The following is a 12,441-nucleotide window of genomic DNA, read 5'->3' as shown; positions in this document are numbered from 1 at the left end:
AAAAGCCCTCCGACCATCAGCAAAATTCAGTCTGTTGTTCATCCTCTTCCAAATCTCTGACAGACACTGAAAAAACATGCTAAGCCTTCGAGGCCCTTCCCTCTGTTTAGAGTGGAACCTGCAAGGTTAATAAGGTGTGAACACACCACAGAGCAGAATGTGCTTGATAAGATTATGCTTGATTTATCCAATTATTGGCCTGCCTTTGGAATCACTTTTCCTTGAAGTGAGGCTCAATTTAACTCTTACCACGGTCCCCAGACCCTTTGGAGGGGATTTGCTCTCCCTAAGAAAAGGGTTTCCAAGCTGACTCATGCATTTTGGGCAATGCCTGTGGGCTTATTCTTTTTTTCAGAATCCTCTAATGACTAGAGAATATCAAAATTTAGAGAAACATTCCAGACAGGGATAGAGATTATTCCCAGTGGTGTATTTAACATTTTTGTTCTAGGTTCAACAGTTTGAGGCAGAGGCACTGTCTCTGTTTTCCATGAAGATAAATTCACAGTCCATCAGCTGCATTAAAACATACTTTAGGTTTTTGTCTGAAGTAGTTTCCCTCACCTCCTCCCAGTATTTCTGCTTCTGTTTCCTTGCACCATGGTGAGTAATTAGTCCCCAGCTCCCCCAGGCAGTTATCCTGTCACTTGTGACTGCTCTGCCTACCATCCACATTTGGAGACCAATTCAGTTTTACTTTACAAGTCTCTCCAGCCCTGCAATCATTTCTGCTGATGCTCCTGAACATCTCTGGAGCTGTTCACCTTCCACCACCTTCCCCCTTGCACTGAAATGTGTTCCAGCTGTGTTTTCATGGGAGTACACAGAGATCACCTCCTGGTTCAGGCTCTCTGAGCTGTTTGGTTTTGAGAATGTGTTGCATTTCAAACTCAGACATGTGTATTTCTGTCTCCCACCATCCCTTTTCATCATTCCCACTTGTCTCTTTCAGTTACAGAAAATAAAAAAAAACACATAAAAAAAAAAAAGAGATTTACTTTCAAAGATACAATGGAGAGACATCAGTGCAGCACAGCAAATGTCACCTTCCCAGCCTAAAACTAAACGTGCTCTCAAAGGTAAACCCTTCATTAATGGGAACTGAAAACATCTTCTGGCAAAAAGAGCTGAGAATTTGCCCCTCATTGCTACTGTCCATTCGGAGGCATTTGTGTTTCCTCTGCCAATCAAATGAACTTTAAACATGAAGCAAAGCAGAAAATGAAAGAAATATCTACAGAAAAGCACAGTTTGGTGCTTTGGGTTTTCAAACCTGGTCATCCACAGTTTCAGCTCTTGGTCTCCACCTTTCAGATCTGAGCCTTTAAATCCCTTTATTTTCACATTTATCACACTGAAATTTCTTTCCTCTCTTTATGCTTTCTGAGTTTTTGAAAAAAAAACCTGCATAAACATTTTGAGCACTGCAGAGTTAAGAACAACCAGTGGATTATGTTTTATCCAGAGACAGAAGTTCAGACTAAATCAAAGCAGGAGTTTCCAAAAAGGTCCCTTCACCTGGAATTTCCTCACCAGCTCCTCCTCATCTTCCAAAGGCTGCTGAAAACTTACTGTATATTATTGAGGCCAGTACATTTAAAACAGTTTTTCTCATGATTTATGTGCTATATTTTGCCTTAGCTCTGCTAGAGGGAATAGCTGATTTTTCTGGGCACTGTGCCCAGATTATGTTTAATTTTGTCTACAGATTGTACAGTTTCCCAGATACTATACCAGAGATGAGCATTTTATAAGTTAATAAAACAATAAATAAAGTAAAATCTGTTCTCATGTCTCCACGTAATAACTGGAACCTTAAAAGCCTTGCCCTGTTTTACAGAAGCTTCTCCTTGTTACAGTCAGTAACTACAAATATATCAAATTATTTCCAAGTGATAAAAAAATAAGGTAAATAATTTATAGGATCCCTGCAGAAACACTTCAAATTTCACCTTAAATTTCTGAAACAAATAAATAAAATAAAGTTACACTACTGAATTCATTATGTATTAGTTATATTACAAAGGAATCAGTTTAGAATACCACTATATTTTACATATTTTTTTCTATTTTTAGAATAAAAAGAGGAAGAAAAACTTACTGTGTATTCTGATTTCCAATTGTCCATTTGCAAAAAAAAAAAGAACGATGAGGGAAAAGAAGAAAAAAGAAGAAATGTGAAATAAAACAATGATGCAAGATCCTTACAGTAAACATATATTAATAATAAAGATTATTGTGTCAGTCTGCTGATTTCATTTTAGTACAGTCTGTGGGACAATAAAGGACACAAGTCACACAGAACTCAAACACCTGATGTTTTCTTTGCAAGGATGAAACTGCACAGCTACAACTCTCCAGTTTTTACCTGTCCTTATAGACATATCATAAACAATCTTTATTTTCTGGTATCAGCAAATATAAGGTGGAAAAATAGGTACAGTTCAAGGGGAGTTATTAAAGGAACTTGGCATCTACTGCTCAATATGCAACTTGGAGCTTCTGAAGATAAACTAAACTATCCCAGAATCACCACCCACTCGTCATTTCTGCTTTCATCCTTACCTGTGATTGTGTAAGGATAATAATTCCAGGCCTTCTCCGTAACATAAAATATTTTGGGAACAACTGCTCTAGCCCAGCTAGGCAGTTTGCTGCAAGGAAAAAGAAAACACGACATTAGAAGGCTTTATGACCTCTGAGTGCTGTGGGAAAGAAGGTGCTCGTTTTCTGGCAGGTGTTTCAGGGGACACAGCAGTGCCCAGAGTTACCAGGGGTATTTTCATGTTGTGTCTCAGCTTTCCCCACGGTGAAACTGAGGCTGGGGTCCCCTCCCCGAGGGAGCAGCTCGGTGCCAGTGCCATCACCTCGGAGCAGATTGAATGAGGCTGCAGATTTCGGGAATTCCTGGCCCCAGCCCTTTGGCCATGGCTGGACCCTCCACAGGTTGGTCCACAGCAGGTGTAGCCATGGGCTCTGTGCCCTCAACCACAGGGAGGCACTCTGTGACAAGAGCTCCTGAGGAAACCCGCATTCCAGTCCCCTGCCACCCCCAATCCTTTATTTCTTCTCCAGAGACTGTTTTTCCTCCCTCCATGTTCTCTGACAGTGCTCAGCCCCTCATGCTCAGCTCACCTGGCACCCAGTTGTTCCCACACTACCAGCACCAGCTCCTGGGTAGGAGGGTTTTCTGTTAAAATGAACAAATCACTCCAAAGCTGGGAGGCAGCGTTTGCCCCTCTCTGCTGATGGGAAAAGTAAATAACAAAAGGGAAGGGAATTAATGGCGCTGATGTCACAGCTCAGAGCTCAGCCTGCCAACAGAACTCACCAGCATGGTCGTACAAGAGCAGCAGGAGCAGAAATGAATGGATACAGCACCATTAAGGGATAATTAAATAATTCTGGGGCAGGGTGGGAGCATTCTCTTAGCATGGCTCCTGGGGCTCTTATTCCAGCACTCTGCTCACAGAGACTGATGAACAAAGAAACATTTTAATAAGGCAAGTTCACTGTTATTCCTCTTGCAAGCCTTTCCTAATGACATCACTGAGGCTGCCAGGACTGGTCACTCCAAGGCAGGAAGACCTTGGAGACCACAAATATCCCAGTTCCTGAGGGACTCAGTCCAAGCTGTTGGTCTGGCCAAGCGTCGAGAAGGTCACCTGGAGCAAGAGCAGAATCCTCACTGAACTGAACTGGAGGCTTCCAAACCTCCCTTTTCCAAGTGTAAATGTTTGAAATGGTTCTGTTTAGACAACTGTGTGCAGAAAGTCAATTAACTTTCCATGTTGGCAAATTTCTGAAGAAAGTACAGTTGGGATCATTAGGGCTTATTTAACTACACATAAATATTTTATCTGTCCAGAGGCAAAATGCAGAGTTAATACATCACCTACAGATCCAAAGCCAAGTGCACACTGACTTTTGCTCTTTGATGACATTGCTCAAAACTCCATTCTTTTCTTTACATAAACCTTTCTTGTGTACAGACTTTTAAGCAGCATTTTACCTCCTGCATAATAGACTTCCCTGTGTCAGATCTGTTTATTTTGTCAGCCTCTGTCAGTGTTTTTACGACTGCCTCCCTTACCCCTGCTAAACTTTACTCTGATGCCTAAATTATAAATACCAGAGGATGCAGAGACTTTCAGCTTCTGAAAACATTGTTCCAGCAGGAGAGAAGAGGCAGTAAACAATTCTAAATATAACTAAGGTTACACTGACACTCAAAACACACATCTGCTCATTTTGCACTTTTTTGGTTATTGTTTTTAGCATATTTGCCTGTCTGCCTATCCTCACTGGCACAGCACATCTTGATAGAAGCAATTTTATGAGCAAAACACATATTCTACTCAGAATTGCCAGTAAGTCCCAGTCACAGACACACATGAATTGTACCAAGGGTCCACTCAGAGAATGAAAAGATAATATTTCAGGTATCTGTGGATCACATGATCTATTTGATTTCTCTTATTTCTCCCCTCCCCAGGTGAAGTTCAGTCTCTCACAGGGAGAATGTGTTTCTTAAAGGCAGTGCAGCTGAAACCATTGGTGGGCAAGAAGACCCTCTGCAAGAATTAAAGTATTGGCAGGTAAGAAAAGACAACACAAATAATGCACAAGTATTTCCAAGAAACCATCACTGAAATAGAGAAGCTCACATTTCTTCAAGAGAAATCAGGCCAGATCAAAACAGAGTAAAGAAAAGCTCCCAAGTTTGTTAGGGCAGTGGGCCCTGGAAGGAGAAAAGCTGAGGGAGAGAAAAGCTGGTGTGAGGAGTCCTGTTCCTCAAGGAAGGCAGGCAGAGAAGTCTCCAGCACACCTTGGATGGAAGCATATGTCTTGGAGTGAAGCTTTCCAGAGATATTTTGGCCTCCCAACAAAAATCCACAGTGGCCTGAAAGCCTGCTGATCCCTCCCACAAACAGTAGTGTGATATCTGGTGGCACTGTGACACCAAGCCCAGATTGAGATGGCGAATCTAGAGCTGGAGGATTCACAGTTATCATTAAACTTGGCCAGCCTGACTTCACACATCCACCACAGCTGTAGGCTGTGGATGTTCTGAGAAGGTTTGAGTGGGCACTCAGATCTTCTTTGCTGGTGTTTGTACCCATCTTTGGCTGTAAGATCCTTTGTTCCACTGCCTGCACTACCAGGAACCACTTCCCAAGCATGGTTTGTTCGTGTCTTTTAGGTCCTTGTGCTTGTTCTGAATCACCCTAGAGTGGCAATCCTGCAATGCTCTTCAGTGCTTAAAGCCTCATTGCTTTTTAACATGCAGGAAAGAAATATCCAGAAACATTTTTAAAAAAACCACACAAGTTCTGGGAGCTCTACAGTGGGAACACGTTTATTGATTTTTCCCAAGTCCTGTACCTAGCCTGTGAGAGAACAGTTACAATCACAATAATATGAAATGGTGGCAAGTATACATCACTGGGCTCCTGTGTTATGTGTGTCTGTGTGCAGCATCACTGGTGATTGGATTTGGCTCAGTTAAGGGCAGATAAGTCAGGTGTGCAGTGCAGGGGTAACCTGCAGTGTAGAAACAACAGCGGGAGTGTTTCTATGCCCACTCCAAAAACCCTGCAGAGCACAGGTTTAATAAAATGAAACAGGCCCAGGGAGAAGAAGAACTTCAAAAAAAGCAGGGATATTCAATTAGATCAGCAGTAGTGAAAAAGGGAACAGATTGGGCAATATATTTCATAGGACATAAATCTATATATACACATGTCTGGCCTGGGAGTGTGGAGGAATCGATGGCTCAGCAGCATCATCATTTCACCAGGGAAGAGACAAGTCTAAGAAATGAAGGAACTTCGGGGGAAGAAAAGCAAATTTCCCACCCTGTCTTTAAGCCTAATGGTCCAGAAGGTTGTCATTGTGCAAGCCTAATGGCCATTTATAATGCAAATTAACTTTGCCGAGGCAAACTCCATCACCAAAACCACTGGCTTTGTGACATGATTCTGAGGTGAGAAAAACTTTAAAAGAAATTTAAATGGTTTGGGTTTGGTTTTTAATTTTGGCTCCTCCTCCCCAACATTTTTAGAAGGCAAAATGACAGTTAAGCGTAAAAAGAAAACAAAAGTTCTAATTTTCAGTACATCCTTAACTTCAAGTTGTAATTCCTTCTCTTGGAAGCAATTACAGCAATAATCCCTCTCTTTCAAACTGCTGATCTATCCCATCTCCCCACGGCCAGCAGGAAGCAGCAGGGATTCCTGGGAACACCTTCCACTCAACCAGAAAGGCTCTTGCCTGCAAGGGGCATCCCTGGCCAATTTTTATTTGCAACAAAGAGTTGGACAAAGAGTTTCATTGCACTTGCCTGTTGAGATAGACACGTTTTTCTGTCAGCTGCCCATTGCCGTGGTTGGGGTCTTCGAAGGGCTCGTTCTGCACCACTTCCACCCCCTCCCCTCGGTCACTCTGCTCATGGCTGTGCTTGCTGATCATGTACAGCTGTCCAATCCTGTACTGCAGAGCAAAACACCAAGAAAGAAGCATTAGCTTGATGCAGTGATGCAATGCTATGTGCAAATACAAGGTAGTTTAAAGGCAAAACTATTTTTGGGGTCCTCCCGTTGTCTTATTAAGTCCAGAGGATCACTTACATTTTAGAATAAAACTGTGCTTTCCCATTCATTTTCTGGTCTGAAGTTTTATTCTCAAGTCCTTTGCACATTCTTATAACAAACTGTCTTTGGACCTATCCAGTTTTCTCCACCTGGATCCCCCTCTCCCCCAGACCAATTTGTTTGGGCACATCCATGCCAATAACTTCAGTCACATCAATCCCTTCCAATACAAAGAACAACCTGTTAATTTAGAGACTGGCTGAGCTACCACTCAGGCTGCCAAGGACTAGCTCAGCATAAGCAAACAAAAGCACAGTGACAGTCTGACCTCAGAAAACTCTATGAGATTCTTGGGGTTACTGCATATTCCAAACAGCAATCCTATCACATACCTGAAAAAGCCCAAACCAAAAGAGCAAACGGCTTGGAAAAAAAAAACCAAACAACACAACAAACCATCACAGGCTTTATTAGCAACTGGCAACAGGACAGTCTTCATAAACACAGTGACAAGGAATAGGATGATGGAGGGTGCCCTACAGAAGTTGTTCAATTCCATATAACTCCAGTTTATTCCTCTGCAGCAGCCAGGCCACAAGAAGGTAAGAAATTCAGAACCTGCATCTTGCAGATCATTAAACCCTAACACTGTTGTACTTGCTAATCCAGTTATCTACCTTTGTCTCTGCTGAATCCTTTATTCCTGCCCTATCTCATCATATTTGAACATTTTGCCCTAACCTCCAGAGCTCTGAAGAGCTGCAGACCTCACACAAACCCTTTAACAAGATCCATGACAAATTGTCTTCCCTTTCTCACTAACAATAAATAAATGCACTGGTGCACAGGCAAAGCCAAGTTTGTGCACAGAGGTTGTATATTTGATCTGATCAACTAGTACAGCTGGGGAAAAGAATAACTCTCAGGCACATGAAGCTGTTCTTCAGGTCTGAAATCAGAGCAACACACTTCAAAGCTGAGTGCAAGTTGAGAAAAACTGCTTTGCCTCTAATTAGATATGTATCAATTAGACCCCCTGAGAACAAAGATGACTGCCTGTGGAGTGACAAGGATGGCAGAAGAGAGGAAAGGTGATAAGGTCCTTATCTTCTAATGGAAAGGAAGAGGTCAGTAATTTATATCCTGTGGAATATGAAAAGGTCAGGTGAGCAGAGGGCAGAGAAATTACAGTTTGCCATAAAGTCAATATTTCGATTGAGATCTCTCTTGGGATTTTTGTTACCCCATAAAGTCATGACTTTTAGTTGCCATGGACACCTCAGGAAAGTGTTTCATAATTGCACATATCAATTCCCTATTTCCATGTAGTCCTTTGCAATTCTGCTCTCAGCTTTAATGGTCAAACACAAACACCTCAGTTTCTGCTGGAAATTCTGGCTCAGAAACACCACGATGAAGGCACATTCCCACTGACAACTGACAGTGGGCTTGTACTAAAGCCTTTATTTGCTCCAGCATCGTGAATCAGAGATCCCCACAGAGGTTGTTGCTCTTTCAAGGACCTACATAAAAACGCTTGCATTTATGGACCTACCATAAAATGCTTGCAAAATATCAAACCCCCCAAGCCTGAAAATCAAGCTGAGCAGAGCCTGCACCTTCCAGATCAGGAGCAGGGCTGTCAAGGAGCAGCTGCTTTTCAGGTGCTGCACAGTCAGTGGTCAGAGGAAGGTTCTCCTTCTCCCAGGAGTCTCCAAATCGCCCACATTCCAATCATAGCCCAGATCTCCCAGGAGGGCTCCAAGGCAGCTCAGCAGGCGCCGCTCCCTTGGAAGATGCTGGAGGGAACAGAAGGCACCAGGAGCGGTGCTGGACAGCTCTCCTGCAGGAATCCCACTGCTCCTTGCCTCTCCACAGGCCATGGCTTTCCAGACCTGTGGATCTGACACCAGGCAGGCAGAAATATCCCCCTCCAAAGCCAGGTTGGTTGGATGGGGCCCTGGGCAACCTGATCTAGTGAGGGGCATCCCTGTCCTGGCAGGGGGTTGGAGCATTAAGGTCCCATCCAACCCAAACCATTCCATGACCTTTCCCTGCTGGAATTCTACAAAACATATTTTAAAGTAGCTAACTTAGCTCTTTTGTGTACTACTCATTTGTTTTTATCTGCTTCAGAATATTTCAAAATCATTCTGGAGCAGGATGGAAAATGTTAACTTCCAAAATAATAGTACTTCACTAAACCAGAGAGTACAAAACTGTTATTTCAGATAAAATAACATGTTTTAAAGTGCCTGTTTCTATTTACATGAATAAAATCCAAAGCAAAGACGTGTCTTTTAGAACTTGTTGGAATTTAAATGCCTGAATAAAAAGTCACAGCTTTCTCAAAGTTCCTATCGATATTGTGGAGAAATAGCACTTAAGGACCATTTTACAGCAGCAAATGATACTCATTATTCCTGCAAGGGTAAACTGATGCAGCACTATTATTTATGTTGCTCTATGACAATCTGAATTTACATGTTCTTAGCTGAAAGATAATTTCCCATCTACTGTTCCAAGGATTTCAGTAAAATTTCACGTGGTGCCACCTGACCTGAGTTTGGATCTGGACAAAAGGTCTTTGTTTGAAAATTCTTCTTTTCATAGAGGAAAATTTATGCAATCTCAGAGGAAGAACTTCAAAAAAAACCCCACAAGTGCACAGAACATGGGAGTTAGAGGTTTCTAAGGGTATTGCTATGTAGTTTTTGTAGCAGACTTGATGTTTTCCAACCCTGACGAGTGAGACACTGTCTGGGTGGTGACTCCTCCTTCAACAGGCAGATGGTGTTTGCTGTTGGGAGTTTAGTCAGACAAGAAACAAGGCTCATGTTAGCAACAGCATGATGGTGGTCAATCTGAGTTTGTTTAACATTACCAGTGAAACCAGAAGCTTTTTTATGCTCTAGATAGGAGGGGGAAAAAAAAGAGAAAAAATGAAAAAAAAGGGGGTCCACCCCACCCATCTCTCACTGGTCGAGAAGCAGAAGCTGCACAAGAAATCTTTGCACAAACACGTCTGAATTTTGTTCAGCCTGACTGACTATTGCTCAGGGTTTGATCTAATACAAGTCTCAGAGTGCAAACTTTCCAACTTCGCGTGGAATGTAAAAAAGGAACTCTCTCAAAGGAGAAATTATACCCCAAACTCTCTCTTATCTGAAATTTTCATACCATTCCTTGAAGCTCTTATCTGAATGCTCCCAGAAAACGTAACAGATTTATCACTGGCTTCGTCTCATGAGTCAATTCTCATATTCAAAAGAACGGCTGAACCCTTTCATCTGCATTTACTTTTCTATAACTAAACTAAACCATCAGGGATGGTGCTGCCTTTTCAATTGATGCAATTTTTTTGTTCTAACCAAGCAGTGAGATCCCTCCCTGCAGACAGGAGCTGGAGGCCAGAAGACACTGAGTGTCTTTTCTACCTATTCAAGGTAATGATTGTTCAGCTGCATTTCGACAATGGAAAGTATTTCTCACGCAGTGATTCATGCTAAAACATGCCAGTGGCTTCTACTCCCTTTCCCAGAAAATTGCAAAGGTAAAACAGGAAAAAAAAGGAAGAAAACCAGCACCAACCGAACTGAAACAGATCTGTACTTGTGCACGAAGGCAGCTCGAAAGGGCACGGTCCTGCCTCCAGTGATGGCAAGAGCTGGTTTGTCATTGACCTCAATTTAGTAAAGATTTATTTACAGCAAGAAAATACCATGAATCAGCTTCATCATCAGTCCTGTCTGTCCAAGGGCATTGGTTATGGCAAAACAGTAGCAATTTGATTATGGAACTCTGATTTATACAACGCTGCCTCGTTCATAGAAAACAATCTTAAAACTGACTGTCACATTTCTGATCTATTTTCAACTCACAGTCTTTGAAGACTCTTCGTGTTCTCCTTGTGAACATGCTCCAGAACTTCAGATTATTTTATTAAGAATTTTAATAGGAATATTATTCATCACTTGCCTGTGTTTAGAATGATTTTAAACAATTTCTGATTATTCCTCAAGGGACCACCACGAGACAAGCACGGTGATCCCCGGGGATGTTACTTGTCCAAACATGCACAGCCTGTCACTCTGAGCAACCTCTTACCAGCAGTTTTCCAGAGATGTTTTACCTCTGGAATAACTTGTTTGGAAATGTACTTGCTTGAGTAAATATTTTTGTTTAGGAGGACACACTGAGGTTTCCTGGTGTGTTTGTTTTGATGTTGAAGGCATTGTTTTCAGGGCTGGGTGAAGACCTAAACCTGCCATAAGTATGAAAAACTTGCAGTTAAATATTGAAGACAGACAAAGAAAGCATTATCCTTACTTTATATTTGATTAATTGGAACAGAAATTAATATCTCAACCTTAAAAGAGCTGTCTGTGGTAGGACAGGGAATTTAGCCTCAATCTTAGTGATTTCCAGCTCAGTGCTGTTACCACAAGACACACCTGTAATTTCTTTTTAATTCTGAACGGTAATTACTTAAACAGAAATGGTTTCTTTTATCTCACTCACTAACCATAAATCCTTCATGTTAACACAATTAGACATCGTTTTATCTGCCCTCTGAGCTGGGTGAAGCCTGATGCATCCTCATGTTCATTTGGAGGCTGGAGCAGAGCCCTCACACGTGGGCAATTCCAGCCCTGGCTGATGGAGCACCCAGGCTGTGCCCTCTGCTGCCCCAACTCCTGCAGGTGATGATTCACAGCTCTCAACAACCATTTCAGGAAATCTGTTCCTGACACAAGTCCCAGGTTCTGACAAGGTGATTTGTTTCCCTTGTTATTAACATTCCTCCATCGGTGTTAACAGGAAGGGAGGGCTGTGCAATGTGTTGGTGTTGATGGGTTTGTATTGGCTGCTCTTTGGATTTTGGTTTTGGTTTGGTTTCCTTTCAGTGGGTGCACAGAGCTGCTACTCTGCAAGCAGTGGAGGTGAGGAATGTCTTGACAACCACCACCTCAAGGTTTTACTGCAGGACATTGCTGTGGAGGGAAACTAATCCAACTGATGACCATGAAAACTTCTTGCCACTGGAATAATCCTTGTTTTTCACATGCAGGAAGAAAACAAACTCACTGTAAATTGGAAGTTGAAAGCCTCTGTTATGTAGCAGAACTTAGCAGTGTGAAGTAGTGGTTTGTAGTTCCAAAATAGTGATTTTCCTGGTAAAGTAACTACACTATGGGTAAGGGTCCTGTGAAAAGAGCACTGCTGGGTTTGACTGCTTGGGAAATTCTGCAAGGGAAGCATGAATAATAAACAGAGAAGGCAGAAGGGGGGTGTTCTTACAGTTGTGTGCAGAGATCACAGACTAGCCCTGAACTGACAGTAAATCTCCTTTAGCCTGGCCAAATAGCAGCGTGGAGCCTGCACTAATCCACCACTTGACTTCTGGTTTCTGAGCTGAGATGTTGAGAGCAAACCAGGCACCTTTGCACTGCATTCTCCTTGTCAGGCAGAAACACCCTCAGTGCCCAGAAGTTCCTGTGAACTGGTATTATTTCACATGGCTGTCCCAGGAGAAGGCAGCTCCAGAAGCAGAGGCAGCTTTCTAAATCACTGTCTTCAAAAGCAGATCTGTTTTTACCTACCCAAAAGATCGATCAACTCTCTGAAACAACAGAAGGAATAACCCCAAACATCTGGGTCCAGACCATGCACTGTTGTGATTTGGGGCCCTAGAAAGTCATGTTGTGGTTTAAATGTCACTTCCCCCAGAAATGCATAAAGAACCTGACCAGTCAAGAGTTTAGAAATTTTTCTTTCAACTAATTCCTGCAATGCATCTGTGAGCCACAAAGCCCCACACATCTGCTGACTTGCATCAGCAGTACTC

At 42.4% G+C, this 12,441-nt stretch overlaps 1 protein-coding gene across 1 annotated transcript in view; it reads right to left on the bottom strand.

Annotated features, from left to right (window-relative positions):
• PITPNC1 (phosphatidylinositol transfer protein cytoplasmic 1) overlaps window positions 1-12,441 on the bottom strand; it is a 68,828-nt gene that overhangs the window by 29,158 nt on the left and 27,229 nt on the right. Inside the window, exons 2-4 of the mRNA XM_050319007.1 lie at window positions 6,344-6,492; window positions 2,566-2,654; window positions 2,102-2,109 (exon numbers count right to left, since the gene is read on the bottom strand). Coding sequence (XP_050174964.1) covers window positions 2,102-2,109; window positions 2,566-2,654; window positions 6,344-6,492 — 246 coding nt within the window. The remainder of the gene's footprint in view (window positions 1-2,101; window positions 2,110-2,565; window positions 2,655-6,343; window positions 6,493-12,441) is intronic.

Source organism: Myiozetetes cayanensis, unplaced genomic scaffold, assembly GCF_022539395.1.
Source record: "Myiozetetes cayanensis isolate MyiCay16 unplaced genomic scaffold, myiCay2020 scf22, whole genome shotgun sequence".
NCBI lineage: Eukaryota > Metazoa > Chordata > Aves > Passeriformes > Tyrannidae > Myiozetetes > Myiozetetes cayanensis.
Note: the sequence above shows the minus strand (reverse complement) of the source record. Positions and strands in the feature narration are given on the sequence as shown.